Below are 17905 nucleotides of genomic sequence, written 5' to 3'. Positions count from 1 at the left end.
GGAACATTTCAGACATACAGAAGGGTGAGCACCAAGTCCCAGAGGCAGGCATCTGCCACGGTGTTTGAGGAATAGCAGGGCGCCGTCTGGCTGGGGAAGACTGAAGTAGGAGCTTTTGCACATGAGGGCGGAGAGGCAATGGGTCCAGGTCATACAGTGATTGTTGGTTCTCTTAAGGATTTTGGTTTTTCCCCAGAGTGAGATGAGAGGGAAAGTATTGGAGACTATTGAGCAGAGGAGACATGAGCTGACTTTAATAGGATGACTCTGGCTGCAGGCTTGAGACCTGACTGTAAGGGGCTAAGGGTAGAAGAAGGCCGATTAGGAGGCTATTGCAGTAATCCAGGTGAGAGGGGATAGTGGCTCAGACCGTGTTCACAGTAGAGGTTATGGGGCACTTGATATTTTTTGAAGGCAGAACTGACATGATTGAATATATTAGTTTTCTATTGCTCCTATAAGAAATTACCACAAATTGAGTGGTAATTTATTGTCTTACAGCTTCGTAGATCAGAAGTGGGTTGTCAGTCTCACTAGACTACAATCAAGGTGCCAGCAGGACTGTGTTCCTTTCTGGAAATTATAGGAGAGAATCTGTTTCCTTGCCTTTTCTAGGTCCTAGGGGTCACTCACATCATTCTTTGGCCATGGCCCCTTCCTCCACCTTCAGAGCCCACAACATTGCATCTCGCCGACCTTCTTCCATAGTCATATTTTCCTCTGGCTGTGGCTAAGAGGGTCTTCTGATCTTAAGACTCATGTAATTAGATTGGGCTCACCAGGATAGTCCAGGATAATCTTCCAATCTCAAGGTTATTAATTTAATCACATCTGCAGAGTCCCTTTTGCCATGCGAAGTACATGTTCATAGGTTCCAGGGATTCCTACATGCGCATCTTTGGAGGCCGTTCTACATACCGCATCAAAGGACCAGATGTGGGATTTAAGATAGAGAAAAATCAAGGGTAACTTCAAATATTTTGATCTGAGCAGCTGGAAGGAAATAATTAACTGAGATTAGGGGGACCAGATTTGTGGCTTTGGGGTACATGTTGGGAGCTCAGTTGCAGGCGTGTAAAGTCTGAGTTTCCTATTAAATATCCAAGTGGAAGATGATGCATAGGTAGTTGAATACATGACAATAAAGTTTAGATCAATGGATCCTAAGGACAGATACACCCATACATCCATGTGTGGATGGCACTAAAGCCATGAGATGAGATGAGACCACTCAGGCCCTATTAAAGAGAGAAAGGGGAAGAGAGGTCCAGGTACTAAGCATTGGGAAACTTCCAGATATCTACCGAGTGCTAAAATTATTTATTTGGGAATTTGATAGGTGAAAAGTATGCAGTAATATTGGCTTGAATACAGAAAAAAAAAGCACAAAAGAGGAGCACTGAATGGTGAAACATAAGAAGTTACTCAGGACGAATTAATGCTTTTGCTTCACTTAATGCCTTACCAACTTTGTCTTTCCATTTCTGTGAACTGTATTTCTAGAATTACTGGACCAGAGCCAAACACATAAATGACTAAGACATAGCTTCATCTTACATCGACTTCTAATTCTACTTTGTGAAGGTTGTCTGTTAATTAGATATGTATTATTTTCATGGATGCATGTTTAAGAGCTGTAATAGATTCATTTCAAATGGCTGTCCTTGACAAAGTATGCTGTCTACAATATACATGTATGATAGCTTTGAAAGGAGTGAACGTCAGTCTTTCAGATTTAAATTTCTTGTAGTGGAATGTAGTTTATACCGATAACAGAACAGTTATTAAACTTTATTTTGAGTGACATCTAACCTACCATATTATTTGTTTCTCTTTCTTTACACTGGTACTGTTAAATTTGCCAATGGCCAAGACAGATCTTTTGTACATATTTAATTACCTCTCGGAAAAAATATTTACACAGCTTACACCAGTTGCAAGATGAATAAGGAGAGGTGTATGAATGTTATTGGAGTCAATGGGCCCAAAACTCAGCCTCTAGTTGGGTCTCAGCCATTCCACCCTCCAAATTTGGAATCCAAACCATAGAGCAGCAGAAAGTCCCTCTGAGTAGTCAAAATCAAAGTCTGTAAATGTCATAGCTTTGCGCCTCAGACTCATTGGATTCAGTGGTAGAGTCCTTTGTGGACTCAAGCTTTACAAATGTGTCTGTCAAACAGGCTTGTCTGGCTTCTAATGCACTGGTTAGGAGAGCAGGTTAGAAAGGCAGAGAAGAGCCTCGCAAGGTAAGGGGCCACACACCACACTGCGGCGTTGGTTCTGAGTCCCCAGAGAAGAGCAGGGCTCCAGGAGAGCAGTCTGGTCTTTGGCCTCTGTAGATTTCAGAGACATCTGAGGACATCATTCTGTTTTGGTAACTGATGTAATGGTGACCTTGAGTCACGAAGAAAAAGTTAAATTTTGAGTATAGTTTATTTAAGAAGGCAGAAGTTTGGTTATCTGTTTCTGCAATTCAAACTACCCTGGAACGTAGTAGCTTACAAAAACAGTGACCATTTGTTATCTCATGATACTCTGGGTTGTATGGGCTACTGTGGGTGCTGCTTCTGTTCAGTTGGCTGGGGTTGCAGTCATCTGGAGGCTCGACTGGGCTGGAGCATCTTAGGCAGCTTATTCACATGGTTGGAGGTGTGTGCTGCTGTGGACTGGAAGTTCAGCTTTGGTCTCTTCCCGGTGGCTTGGGCTTGGGTACCTCACAGAATGACAGCTGGTTCCAAAGAGGAGTGTTTCAAGCATGGGAATATCTTGGAGGTGATTCAGTATCACTTACCTGCATTCTTTTGGTCATAGTGAGTCACAGGGCCAGCTCAGATTCAAGCCGAGAGGAAATAGACTGTACCTCTCCATTTGGAACAGTGGCAAATAATCTGTGGCCATCTTTAATTCCACCATAACAGAGAAGTGGTTAAGGCTAATGTGTGTGGATACGTTGTATAATGTGTGATGAAGGGGCCAGGTAAGTCTCAGGTCTTTAGAAAGAAGACTATTCAGAAAACTTGATTATTTCCTTAGGGTTCAAAGTGGTCAATGCTTTATAAGTAAGATTTTACTGTAATTATAAGATTATTACATACTTAGGGAGTATTATAAATTAAGAGAAACATTTCTATTTGGTAAAAATAATAGCTGTTCTTTTTTTTTTTTAAGGTAAAACAGTTAAGAAATACTACCTAAGGCAATCAGTGGTTATAATATTTAATAGCAATTTAATTTACATGTAGGCTGAGAACCCTTGGAAGGGATTCTAATGAGAACAAAAGAAAAATAGAATATAAAATTAAATTTTAACTTCTCTTAAGCAGTAGAATTTTCTGATTCTTGGATACCTTCCCAGAGTTAGCTTGTGCTATGATCTCAAGCTACTGTGCTTCCTGGAGCTATTCTGTGGGTCTACTCTCACCTTACAGAGGCAGTGAAGAGTTCTGAAGTGAATCCATATTACAACATTTCTGTTATGCCTTTGTAATTCCATTTTAATTTTCAAACACTGTCTTTCAGATGAATTTTTAAGAACTCTACTTGGGAAGAGCTGTAAAGTTCTTCTCCCCCTCTGATTATTTATCTCTAAACTAGCTTATTCGTCTGTGAGTTTTAAAACTTTCTATCCTGCTCTTGCTGCCATCTTCAAAATATCCTTTATATGTATATCTAGTGCCTAGTTTACTCATCTAATAAGCCCTTAGAAGACACTCAGCAAATGTTTTTTGAGTGACTGATTGTTGCCCTGGAGCCTGTCTTGACCAATGGAGAGAGAGCTTTTCTTACCATTTACTAATTAGGAACTAGCCATTGGGCACACTGGCTCTAACAATCTAAAGGAATAACTAAGGTAAATCAGGTGATCTGAAAAGAGCAATAACTTACAAAATATCATGAACTGTATTTTACTATTCTTTTTAACTTGAGTTTTCTTTTTCATTTGTACCTGGTTAGTATGAAAAGGGGCTTATTTCCAGCAACACTAATAGAATTTTTCTTTTTAATCACTAGTAATTGGAAGAGGAAAGACCCTTCACCTGACATGTGGAGACTAAGTTATTGCTATAAATCTTGCTCTTTCTTGGGTGATTTCTCTTCATTTAAATTAAAAGTTGTCCTTAATGGCTTCTTGGACCTGACATGTTGGGCTCAAGACCCAAGAATCTCAAGAAATATGCTAGAGATTTCTGGTTTAATTAAACAAAAGACCTTATTAATAAAAGCCAGCCAGCTGGGCACGGTGGCTCACATTTGAAATCCCAGCACTTTGGGAGACCGAGGAGGACAGATCACTTGAGCCCAGGAGTTTGAGCCTAGCCTGGGCAACAAGGCAAAACTCCATCTCTACAAAAAAGTACAGAAATTAGCTGGACATAGTGGTGTACACCTGTAGTCCCAGCTACTCAGGAGGCTAAGGCAAGGGGATAACTTGAGCCTGGGAGGTTGAGGCTGCAGTGAGCCATGATCGTGCGCCACTGCATCCAGCCTGGGTGACAGAGTGAGACCCTGTCTCTAAATATATATACACACACACACACACATATATATAAGCCAACCATAACCACATACGGAAGGAAGTAATAAATTCATTCCCCTCTCTTGAAAAGTTTTAAAAATGTTTTTCATTAAAGGATTTCTTAATAATAGACTTTCCTGTAGCCTGTGTTAGAGGAACACTCACCAGGCCTTCACAGTTCTTTCCTTTTATAGTGTCCAGCTCCTCTTTTGACATGGGATTAGGTGACCACGTGATTGATTAGCCTCACAATCACAATCCTGTCCCTCCTGTTGCTTTCCATTCACAGTTGATCAAGACGCAGAGCCTGTGATAGAGGTCAGGCAGAGAGCACGAGGCCCAGTGCAGAATCATTTTTTGAACCAGCCAGGAAATACAGGAACCGACCAAACTTTAAACACCAGCCTAAATTATTCCTGTTCTTTTAAGCAGGCAGCAGAAATGACAGAAACCCGTTAACAGAAAAAAATAATGCTTTTCATTTGAATGCCTATGCATTTTCTTTTTAACTTGTATGTGTTCCTAATTTTTCTTACTCTTTTTGTTTGTTTGTTTCTTAGTGTGGTTTATTGACAATCATTTACAATGCCGAAGAGTGCTGTAGTGAGCCAGCACAGTGGATAACACAGCAACGAAGAACAGATGCAGTTTTGAGGAATTTAACTTGCTAAAACCTTGAACTGAAGTCTTAGAGATTGGGACATATGGGTTTGTATAAATAGGCTTTTAAGCCCTCTTTGCAATGGGTTACTGATAGGAGAAACTTGTTTGCGGAATGTCAGCTGCATGAGCTCACTGTTGGACAAGATGGAAGAAGAAGGGCTGGAGTGTCCAAACTCTTCCCCTGAAAAACGCTATTTTCCTGAATCCCTGGATTCCAGCGATGGGGATGAGGAAGAGGTTTTGGCCTGTGAGGATTTGGAACTTAACCCCTTTGATGGATTGCCATATTCATCACGTTACTATAAACTTCTGAAAGAAAGAGAAGATCTTCCTATATGGAAAGAAAAATACTCCTTTATGGAGAAACTGCTTCAAAATCAAATCGTGATTGTTTCAGGAGATGCTAAATGTGGTAAGAGCTCTCAGGTGAGTAACCACTACAAAAAATAATTTGCTGTATGTGTTCATTTTGCAATTATTATTTAATGACATGTCACAGCCTAGTGTTCTAATAATAATGTCTAAAACATAAAACAAAACATTATTCAGATAAAATAATTAAATCACTTACCTAATTTTATTAATTTTACTAATGCTCGCTGAAAAGTTAATATCTATGTAGAAATTAATTGTATTTAGGGTACCACTGAATTGTCTATAAAGTAGTATTAAAATTACTCAAATGATCTCATTGTGTGTATTATATTTTAAAAGATGTGATGCGTGTTATTTCCTCACCCTGGGTATGGGGATTAACTGCTCTGTTTCAGTGCCCAGCGGTCTGAGAATCCAGATATGTGGATATGCTTGTTAGTGAAGCTTCCTGAGCTACTGAAATCAAACGCACAAGGAAATTCTGATTTTCCTGACTATGAGAAATAACTGAGCAACCAAATATGATCCAGGCCTGGGGCCACACACTTTGGGGTCTAAGATGGGGGAAAGAATTAGGATCATTAAGAGATAAACCTAGGGATATTAAAATACTAAAGAGTTAGAGAAGGCACAGTGGCTTACATCTGTAATCCCACTACTTTGGGAGACCAAGGTGGGCAGATCACTTGAGCCCAGGAGTTCGAGACCAGCCTGGGCAACATGGCAAAACGCCATCTCTACAAAGAATGAGTATGGTGCCACATGCCTGTCGTCCCAGCTACTTGGGAAGCTGAGGTGAGATAATCACCTGAACCTGGGAAGTTGAGGCTGTAGTGAGCCGTGATCCTGCCACTGCACTCCAGCCTGGGCAATGTGAGACCCTGTCTCAAAAAAAAAAAAAAAAAAAAAAAAAAAAAAAGAAAGTTTATTTGAGCAAAGAATGACTCATGAATTAGGCAACACTTGAACCACTGGAGGTTAGTGAGCCTCACTGCAGCAGCAAGGGCAGTGAGCTTTTATAGGCTGAACATGAAAGTAAGACAAAAGACATTTAAATTGGTTAGAGTGGAAAGTTCTTAGTTAGGGAATAGTTGGCAGTTTCTGATTGGTAAAGTCTAGTATGGTTTTACTGTTTACATTGGACTTTAGTTTGCTTATGTGGGACCTTAGAGCTCTGGCATTGCCTCAGCCTAATGGCCTCCCAATTAAAGTTTGTTTGTTTGCTTTTTTAACGGGATAGTGGGCCAGGTGCAGTGGTTCACACCTATAATTCCATCACTTTGGGAGGCTGAGGCAGGAGGATTGCTTGAGTCCAGCAGTTTGAGACCAGCCTGGGCAATATGGCAAGATCCCATCTTTACAAAAAATTTAAAAAATTAGCTGGGCATGGTGATGTGTGCCTGTGCTCCCAGCTACCCAAGAGGCTGAGGCAGAAGGATCACTTGAGCCCATGAGGTCAAGCCTGCAGTGAGCCATGTTCATGCCACTGTACTTCTGCCTGGGCAACAGAGCAAGACCCCATCCCCCCCCCAAAAAAAAACAAAAAACAAGGAAAGGATGGGCACAGTGGCTCACGCCTGTAATCTCAGCACTTTGGGAGGCTGAGACGGGCAGATCACAAGGTCAGGAGTTCAAGACCAGCCTGTCTGATATGGTGAAACCCCGACTCTACTAAAAAAATACAAAAATTAGCTGGGCATGGTGGCACACACCTGTAGTCCTAGCTACTTGGGAGGCTGAGGCAGGAGAACTGCTTGAATCCGGGAGGTGGAGGTTGCAGCGGGCTGAGATCATGCCACTGCACTCCAGCTTGGGTGACAGAGTGAGACGCCGTCAAAAACAAACAAAAAAAACACCAAAAAATACAGGGTAGTGTAGACGCGGAAAAAATATAATAATTTTCTCTGTCCTTTATAACTCTTATCTGAGGCTCCCTGTAACAAAAGACAAATTAACAGAAGAAAAACAAGCAGAAGTGTATTAATATGTATGCCTCATGTGTACATGGGAAAAACCCCAGAGAAATGAGTAAGTCTCTAGAGTAGATCCCAAAGAAAGCATTTAAATTTTGGGCTTAAATACCATTATTCTCTAAAACAAAGTAAAAAAGGTTGTGGGGAACAAGCCTTTAAGATGAGATGGCCAGGAAAAGCACCTTAAATGAAAGTGAAGTTTGTTATGAAGCTGTAAGTCAATGTGTTCTCTACTTAGTCATCTCCTCCTGGTGCACAGAGGGAGATACCCTTATAAGTGGAGATTTCTTGTATAGGCACAAATTTATCTTTAAAAAGGCAACTTTTCAGAGCTATTCCTCTGTCTGTACTTTCTCAAAATGTGCAAAAGAAGCATATTTTGAGGTCACATATTCTGGTCTCCTTCAGTCATATTCAGGTATGTTCTGAGCCCCAACATTAGATAGTTAATAAATACTTATTATTCAGTTTGTTGTTGTATTTGAACTTCAAGTTTTGGTTCAAGTGAGATCCATATTTTACTCTTAAGTTTTAAAGCAAGCAACCGGTATTTTTATCATGAAATTCATTTCTAGATTCTGGTGATGGAAGAATTAGAATAGACAATGTAGTGTGAATAATGAGAAGTCCTGTTTCTCTTAGAGAAGTTATGAATAGATCTAGTAGAATAGACTATGGTCTAATATAATAGAATTAGAATCTGATGGAACCCCTTCATTTTTTTAGATGAATAAACTGTGGCCCGGAAGGATTTGATAATTTTTCTATCTAATGTCAGTAGCTTTCTGAATTGGAGTTAAAAGAATATTTTCCACTATAAATTGTTGCTTCCAAGTTGTTTATTATCTCTAGAGTTTACCTATTTTATTATCATTATTATTTTTTGAGACAGAGTCTTGCTGTCAGCCAGGCTGGAATGCAGTGGAGCAATCTTGGCTCACTGCAACCTCCACCTCCCAGGTTCAAGCAATTCTTGTGCCTCAGCCTCTTGAGTAGTTGGGATTACAGGCATGTGCCATCATGCTCGGCTAATTTTTGTATTTTTGGTAGGGTCAGGGTTTCACCATGTTGGCCAGGCTGGTCTCGAACTCCAGGGCTCAAGCGATCCTCCCACCTTGGCCTCCCAAAGTGCTGGGATTACAGACATGAGCCACTGTACCTGGCCTAAAGTTAAATTACTTTAGAGGTAATTTGAAAAGAGAAGGGCTGGACAACAGATTTTTTAAATCTAATTTACAGCTGCCAGTATCAAGGGTTTATTATGATTTGTTCTTTGTTATGCTGTTATTGTTATAACAAACGATTTCAGTTCATTGCGAGAAGCTAACGATGAGAACTGAATGAGTATAATTTTCCTAGTTTCTGTGGACAAATAACATGTTGAAAAAATGTGTTTTTATTTTACAATAATTTCAAACTTACAAAAAGTTGCAAAAACAGTACAAAGATTTTCCATATGTTGTTCACCCCGATTCCCCAAATGTAAGATTTTACCGTATAAACTGTATCTTTACCTCCCTGCCCCCTCCATACATTCATACACATTTTTATTCTGAACCATTTAGGAGTAAATTGAGGACATGATGCCCTTTGCCTCCAAATACTTAACACAGTATTTACTGAAAAATAGTGTATAGCCATAATGTAATTATCAAAATCTGGAATTTAATGTTGATATCTAATTATTATCTGAATTCTAGACATTCACATTTAATCAGTTTCCCACTGATAGCCTTTATAATCACAGAAAAAAAATTGTTTTTCTGGTCTAAAATCCAATCTAAAATTATATTGCATTTTATTGTCATTTTTTAAAGTCTCCTTTAATCTGAAACAACTCCCCAGTCTCTCCTTGTCCTTTATGACCTTGATATTTTTGAAGAGCACAGGTTATATATTCTGCAGAACGTCCCTCAGTTTGAACATGTCTGATGTTTCCTTAGGGTTAGGTTCAGGCTCTACATTTGTGGCAAGAAGATCACACAAGTGTTGTGTATCCTTCTCAGTGCCTCATATCAGAAGGTACAAGATGTCAGTTTTGCCCATGCTGGTGATGTTAAATCTGATCTTGGTAAGGTGGTGTCTGCCTGGTTCTTTATTGAAAAGTTAATAATTTCCCTCTAATCATTTAATAGATACATATTTTGAGAGTATATAAATATGTTTCTCATTATACATTTGTAACCACCCAATGGGTTCATCTTGTTTGTTGTCCAGATAGAGCCAATTTATCAAGACAAGGGAATTGAAATAGAGATTGAATTTAATACACATAAAGCTGGCTAAACAGAAGACAGGAGTTTTACTATTACTCACATCAGCCTCTTTGTCAATTTGGATGCTGGAGTTTTTCAAGGATAGTTTGGTGGGTAGGGGGCTAGGGAATGGGTACTGCTGATTGGCTGAGGATGCAGTCACAGAGGTGTGGAAAACAGTCCTCATGTGCTGAGTCCACTTCTGGGTAGGGACAACAGAGGAGTTACTGGTCTGTCCAGTTACAGGCCCATCCAGTTGTCAAAAATGCAAAAACCTGAAAAGACATCTCAGAAGGCCGATCTTAGGTTCTATCACAGTGATGTTATTTACAGGGAGGTTACAAATCTTGTGACCTCTGGAATAATGACTGGTAATCATTTAACTACACTTACATCTTGGCAGAATTCAGGCCCCTCTCATCCTCCTAACCTGGTGTCCTTTCATTAGTTTTACAAAGGCGGTTTCATTTTTCTATTATCATTTAAACTGTAAACTAAATGTCTCCAAAAGTTAGCTTGGCCCACTGCAGGAATGGTTAAGGGCAGTTTGGGAGTGAAAGGCAAGATGGAGTTGGTCAGGTCAGATCTCCTTCACCATCATAATTTTCTCACTGTTACAATTTCTGCAAAGGCAGTTTCACATTCATCCACTAGTGTTAGCATTTTTGGTGATTCTTACCTTTGAATTATTACATTAGTAGTAACCAAAGATGATTGTTCTAATTCTGACATGCCTTCTACACATTATTTAGAATTTTTCTGTAAGACTGAGCTTTCTCTCCTTCATCATTTATTTGTATCAGTGTGGACTCAAATTCTTATTTTATTCTATGGGTTATAATGTATTACTAAGCCAACTTTATTGTTCAAATTGCCCCTGATGTGACTTCTCTGTCCTTTTGACATTTCCCCATTATTTCTGAGCACGTCTTTGCTTTCTGGCTCAGTAAGATGTTCCAGGTTCATCTAGTACATTCCCCATGCCAGTGTAGGGAAACCATTTTTTTTTTTTCTCCAGGAGTCCTGGTTCCTTTTAGTGGTGAACTGTGTTTTGAAACCAACATCTGGACACTAAGTACCCATTACCATTGGTTTATCATTGCTTTTTTTTTTTTTTTTTTTTTTTTTGAGACAGGGTTTCATTCTGTCACCCAGGCTGGAGTGCAGTGGCATGATGACAGCTCACTGCAGCCTCGACATCCTGGGCTCAAGTGATCCTCCCACCTCAGCCTTTAGAGTAGTTGGGACTACAGGTGTATGCCACTACACTCAACTAATTTTTGTATTTTTTGTAGAGACAGGGTTGTGTCATGTTGCCCAGGTTGGTGTCGGACTCCTGGGCGCAAGTAATCTGCCTGCCTTGGCCTCCCAAAGTGCTGGAATTGTAGGCATGAGCCACTTCACCCAGCCTATCATTGCTTTTAGGCCATCTCAGTGGACACAACAAGGAAATAAATGTATGTGAATGCAATACACACACATCTCATTCTGTCTGTCCACCTATCTATGGCGCTGTTTCTCTGTCTCTCTGGCTCTATTTCTGTCTTTCTCTATTTCTATGTATTTCTATGTTCTTACCTCTCATATTTTTTATCTATCTTTCTATGTCTTAAAAACCATGAGTTTGTGCTGATGCCTCTGATTCCAGTTTAGCACTATAGGATTTATTCTAGCCTTCCCAGTTTTCATATCCATAACTTCTCTATGAGAAACAGGACTTCACGTTATTCACACTATCTTTACCTGTTCTCAGATTGAACAAGTAAAGATACTTGAAAGAACAATTCTTATTGTAGTTTCAGAATTGCTCATCCACACTGCAGTTTAAAAAAATTTTTAATATACTTCTTGAGTTTTCTTTTAGAATTTATCATCTTCAAGAGCAAGAATTGTTATATATTATATGTTATATTAATACCTAGCAATGGTTTATCTTGTCATTTTTAATCTCTCAATTATTTCAATAAATTATGCTTATTTTCTGTTAATTGGGACGACATGTATCTTCAAGGTGAGAAAAATCAAAATAGTACTCAAATAAGAAAATGGATCTATTCTAAACTAATTTAGATAGTGGGAGCGTTGGTTGTTTTCTGAAAACAACTTGGTTTTTGTTGTTGTTGTTTTAACAGTTTGCAAGAATATTTTCTTGTTCCTCAGAGTTTTAAACCTTTCAAGAAAAAAGTCTTTCTTTAGAGCCAAGCTTGGTCCTAAAGATTTCATCTGTCTTCAGTGCAGAAGTGTGAAGTCTATTTTATGACTGCCCCAGAGAAACAGAGGACAATTTCCCATATGTTTATAGAATCTTTTCCTATGACATTTTTTGCAGACAAGTTATGAAAGATCCTGAAAGAGAAACATCTAGAAGTGTCTCTTTTGCTTGTTTCTCCTTCTGTAGCTTTTGTCCTGAAATTTCCCATGAATGGATGGGTCGGTGAGGTGAATAAGCATGATATAACAAAGAATTAACTTAGATACTAAGAAGCTGTATAGCTTAGAACATCTGTACCTTTATTGACTGGGTAAACTTGTTCACCGTTTTCTGCTGGTAGATTCTACCTGTATTCACTCAAAACCAAGATATATGTGAATTGTGTTACCCAGGGATGTGTGACATTTGATTTAGAAGGGGCCTCGCTCCTCAGTAATGGATTCTGATATATTGGCTCACTTTGGGTGGGATGGCTGCCTTAGGGGCATACTCAGGCATAGGCATTTTACAAGAATGTTGTTGAAACCATTAAAACTTCCAAACTTAAAAACCATGAGTTTGTGTGAATTTGGGTGAATTGGTAGTCTTTTAGATTCCTTTCAACTTGTGGATTCTGTTTTTCTGGTACTGAAATTAAAGGGAGTGATTGGGACCTTGGCAGTAGCTGCAGGATTGGTGGTCCTAGAGACATTAAGAGAAGAAAGCAGAAGAGGACTCAGGCCCTGATGGACAAACTGATGATCGAAAGTAAGGGATTAGAGGCTTTTGGGACTAGTATGTGTCTAACAGAACAGTAGTTTGTGTCTCATGGAGGTCCTTTTTTTCCTCATTTCATTTATTCTCATTTAACTATATTAAATTATAGTTAACTGTATTATCCATTAGATGAGGTGAAACAATCACTGGCAGTAGATGGAAAGGACAAAGTTCTACGCTAGCATAGCTCATGTGGAGGTCCTCTTGCCACAATGGCAGTGATGAGACCATACATGGATACGTGATGCTGCTGCTGCTCCCTTGATTCTGATCTGGATCTGGTTGCAGATTCTTATAGGAGATCTCCCTACAGCCCACCCCAAAGACCCCGGGCCCCAGCTCTCCCAGAACCCAGCGGCCCAACCTCTGTGTGCTGCCCGGAGTTGGGAATGGAGCATCTTTGCTTCACTGTCTGAATTTGCAAGTTGTAGAACTGCAGTTGCTAACTTAGGCTGATAAAGCCTTGATTTAGATTAGATTTTGATTACCCAGAGGACTCCTCTTACCTACTGTCATAGCAGCAGATTGGCCAGAGTGTTGGTGATTTCCTTTCAGGCAGGCAATAAGAGGCCAGGGATGCACATTCTCATGCCTTGATTGCTTACCCTGCATGCCCCGGAGTTGGTTCCAACTGGGCTTTGGGACAGAGCATAGGGCAGGCCCCACTGCTCTGGCTTTATGCAAATGGCACATCAGAAGTACAGAAAACTGCATTTAGAAAATGGATTGAGAAGCGCGAAAAAAAGTATTCGGTGAGTTCAGAATAAAAAGATGTGAAGTATTGATTCTAGTTAGGGAGCATTTCCAGACCAAATGTATAAATCAGAGGGTTGCATATCACCAAACTCCCAGATAAATTACTGTGAAAATAGGCTTTTTTTATGTGTTAGAGGAGCAGTTTTCTGTTTCTTCACCATACTGTGCAACTTCTGCTAAGTACTCAGTCACAGAGTGACCCAGAATTCAGTGTTTCTCTGAAAAAAGTTGAAGCCAAATGATTCATAGAAAGGTACAACTATTTAAGCTTTTCTAGTTCCCATAGTGTCAACTTGGCAGTTAGTCCATCCAGAATAATGTTTTTTAATACTAGGGGGGAATATCTTCCAAAGAGGAACCATGGGGCAGAAACAAAACCTCTAACAGGCATGTAATTCATTGGTGAGAAGACAAAGATGCAACTGGGACAATGAAAAAGTCGCTAAGTGGTACCCAGAAGAGAAGCGGAATTGGGACAAGAAAGGTCAATACCAACAATAGATACAACATTTACTATAAATGCAGAGAAGGCAAGAGTTCTTTGTAAAGGTGCCATCTCAGTATCCCTGGAAATGTGAAATACTCAGATTACCGACACTGGCCAAATCATAACAGTTTTTAGTCAGTAATTCAAGTTGGTTAAGGAATCAACCCTCAGTATGTTGCTTAGCTTGCCCAGAGTGATTCAGAAGGCATGTAAAACTGTATCACTGTAACAAATAAGGCAGATCGTTTCATGTTTCTCTCTTTTCTGGCTAGAGATAACCTTTTCAGTTTGTGTTTGCATTGCTTACCGTTAACTGTCTCCCAGTAGCTGTTACTGGAAGGGGAGCTGCATCCTATGTGGTCAGAGCCATAATTGAGTAGGTGCACTATAATTTGTTGTGACTTCTGCTCAACTGTTAACTTGGCCACGTAAGCAAACATTCCTACATTAAGCACAATATGGATATGTTCAGTCTTCTCCTGGTTATTTTAACTGATATTTAGAAGGCCTTTTCCCATTTCTGAATTAATGTCTTTGCCTCATAGGTGAAATAGTTTGCTCTAATGTAGAGGAAGGCAGAAAAGGCAAATGAAGACTGTTGGATTGGTATATTTGTTGTGCTTCCAGGAATGTATAATGTTTATACCATTATCAACATACTGTAATAAACTGATCTTGCAGAATGTGTTTACATGAGTAAAGAGAAATAAATTAAATGCAGTTTTTAAAAAGGGCCCAAATCAGAAGCTTGAGAACATGGCTCATGATCATTGGAATCCTGTGGAATTTTAGAGTTTAAAAGCTGCTGTCCTGGACCTTGTGTAATAACCAGGCTGAACATGTCCAAATGTTTTAATAAAACTGGATAGTATTATTTCAGCAACAATTCTAGCTATGTAAAGCAGTGCCCACTGTCATCATAGTACTGTCCCCCGGATACTACCATTAGGCTAGAAAGAGTAATTTATTTATTTATTTTTATTTATTTTTATTTTTTATTTTTTGAGATGGAGTCTCGCTCTGTTGCCCAGGCTGGAGTGCAGTGGTGCAATCTCAGCTCACTGCAACCTCCGCCTCCCAGGTTCAAGTGATTTTCCTGCCTCAGCCTCCTTAGTAGGTGGGATTACAGGCACCCACCACCTGGCTAATTTTTATATTTTTAATAGAGATGAGGTTTCATCACGTACTCAAAACCAAGATATATGTGAATTGTGTTACCCAGGGATGTGTGACATTTGATTTAGAAGGGGCCTCGCTCCTCAGTAATGGATTCTGATATATTGGCTCACTTTGGGTGGGATGGCTGCCTTAGGGGCATACTCAGGCATAGGCATTTTACAAGAATGTTGTTGAAACCATTAAAACTTCCAAACTTAAAAACCATGAGTTTGTGTGAATTTGGGTGAATTGGTAGTCTTTTAGATTCCTTTCAACTTGTGGATTCTGTTTTTCTGGTACTGAAATTAAAGGGAGTGATTGGGACCTTGGCAGTAGCTGCAGGATTGGTGGTCCTAGAGACATTAAGAGAAGAAAGCAGAAGAGGACTCAGGCCCTGATGGACAAACTGATGATCGAAAGTAAGGGATTAGAGGCTTTTGGGACTAGTATGTGTCTAACAGAACAGTAGTTTGTGTCTCATGGAGGTCCTTTTTTTCCTCACTTCATTTATTCTCATTTAACTATATTAAAGTATAGTTAACTGTATTATCCATTAGATGAGGTGGAACAATCACTGGCAGTAGATGGAAAGGACAAAGTTCTACGCTAGCATAGCTCATGTGGAGGTCCTCTTGCCACAATGGCAGTGATGAGACCATACATGGATACGTGATGCTGCTGCTGCTCCCTTGATTCTGATCTGGATCTGGTTGCAGATTCTTATAGGAGATCTCCCTACAGCCCACCCCAAAGACCCCGGGCCCCAGCTCTCCCAGAACCCAGCGGCCCAACCTCTGTGTGCTGCCCGGAGTTGGGAATGGAGCATCTTTGCTTCACTGTCTGAATTTGCAAGTTGTAGAACTGCAGTTGCTAACTTAGGCTGATAAAGCCTTGATTTAGATTAGATTTTGATTACCCAGAGGACTCCTCTTACCTACTGTCATAGCAGCAGATTGGCCAGAGTGTTGGTGATTTCCTTTCAGGCAGGCAATAAGAGGCCAGGGATGCACATTCTCATGCCTTGATTGCTTACCCTGCATGCCCCGGAGTTGGTTCCAACTGGGCTTTGGGACAGAGCATAGGGCAGGCCCCACTGCTCTGGCTTTATGCAAATGGCACATCAGAAGTACAGAAAACTGCATTTAGAAAATGGATTGAGAAGCGCGAAAAAAAGTATTCGGTGAGTTCAGAATAAAAAGATGTGAAGTATTGATTCTAGTTAGGGAGCATTTCCAGACCAAATGTATAAATCAGAGGGTTGCATATCACCAAACTCCCAGATAAATTACTGTGAAAATAGGCTTTTTTTATGTGTTAGAGGAGCAGTTTTCTGTTTCTTCACCATACTGTGCAACTTCTGCTAAGTACTCAGTCACAGAGTGACCCAGAATTCAGTGTTTCTCTGAAAAAAGTTGAAGCCAAATGATTCATAGAAAGGTACAACTATTTAAGCTTTTCTAGTTCCCATAGTGTCAACTTGGCAGTTAGTCCATCCAGAATAATGTTTTTTAATACTAGGGGGGAATATCTTCCAAAGAGGAACCATGGGGCAGAAACAAAACCTCTAACAGGCATGTAATTCATTGGTGAGAAGACAAAGATGCAACTGGGACAATGAAAAAGTCGCTAAGTGGTACCCAGAAGAGAAGCGGAATTGGGACAAGAAAGGTCAATACCAACAATAGATACAACATTTACTATAAATGCAGAGAAGGCAAGAGTTCTTTGTAAAGGTGCCATCTCAGTATCCCTGGAAATGTGAAATACTCAGATTACCGACACTGGCCAAATCATAACAGTTTTTAGTCAGTAATTCAAGTTGGTTAAGGAATCAACCCTCAGTATGTTGCTTAGCTTGCCCAGAGTGATTCAGAAGGCATGTAAAACTGTATCACTGTAACAAATAAGGCAGATCGTTTCATGTTTCTCTCTTTTCTGGCTAGAGATAACCTTTTCAGTTTGTGTTTGCATTGCTTACCGTTAACTGTCTCCCAGTAGCTGTTACTGGAAGGGGAGCTGCATCCTATGTGGTCAGAGCCATAATTGAGTAGGTGCACTATAATTTGTTGTGACTTCTGCTCAACTGTTAACTTGGCCACGTAAGCAAACATTCCTACATTAAGCACAATATGGATATGTTCAGTCTTCTCCTGGTTATTTTAACTGATATTTAGAAGGCCTTTTCCCATTTCTGAATTAATGTCTTTGCCTCATAGGTGAAATAGTTTGCTCTAATGTAGAGGAAGGCAGAAAAGGCAAATGAAGACTGTTGGATTGGTATATTTGTTGTGCTTCCAGGAATGTATAATGTTTATACCATTATCAACATACTGTAATAAACTGATCTTGCAGAATGTGTTTACATGAGTAAAGAGAAATAAATTAAATGCAGTTTTTAAAAAGGGCCCAAATCAGAAGCTTGAGAACATGGCTCATGATCATTGGAATCCTGTGGAATTTTAGAGTTTAAAAGCTGCTGTCCTGGACCTTGTGTAATAACCAGGCTGAACATGTCCAAATGTTTTAATAAAACTGGATAGTATTATTTCAGCAACAATTCTAGCTATGTAAAGCAGTGCCCACTGTCATCATAGTACTGTCCCCTGGATACTACCATTAGGCTAGAAAGAGTAATTTATTTATTTATTTATTTTTATTTATTTTTATTTTTTATTTTTTGAGATGGAGTCTCGCTCTGTTGCCCAGGCTGGAGTGCAGTGGTGCAATCTCAGCTCACTGCAACCTCCGCCTCCC

The 17905-nt window shown here is 39.8% G+C and overlaps 1 protein-coding gene across 2 annotated transcripts in view; it reads left to right on the top strand.

Annotated features, from left to right (window-relative positions):
- Positions 1 to 605: 605 nt before the first annotated feature.
- DHX32 (DEAH (Asp-Glu-Ala-His) box polypeptide 32) overlaps positions 606 to 17905 on the top strand; it is a 48598-nt gene continuing 31298 nt past the window's right edge. Inside the window, exons 1-2 of one of the 2 annotated variants that reach the window (XM_011986435.1) lie at positions 606 to 812; positions 5077 to 5605. In XM_011986435.1, coding sequence (XP_011841825.1) covers positions 5303 to 5605 — 303 coding nt within the window. In that variant the 5' untranslated portion in view covers positions 606 to 812; positions 5077 to 5302. Of the gene's footprint in view, positions 813 to 4837; positions 5606 to 17905 lie in introns of those variants that run through there. The other variant, XM_011986433.1, reaches the window with a different exon arrangement.

The sequence above is a fragment of the Mandrillus leucophaeus genome, unplaced genomic scaffold, assembly GCF_000951045.1.
Source record: "Mandrillus leucophaeus isolate KB7577 unplaced genomic scaffold, Mleu.le_1.0 Scaffold299, whole genome shotgun sequence".
NCBI lineage: Eukaryota > Metazoa > Chordata > Mammalia > Primates > Cercopithecidae > Mandrillus > Mandrillus leucophaeus.
Note: the sequence above shows the minus strand (reverse complement) of the source record. Positions and strands in the feature narration are given on the sequence as shown.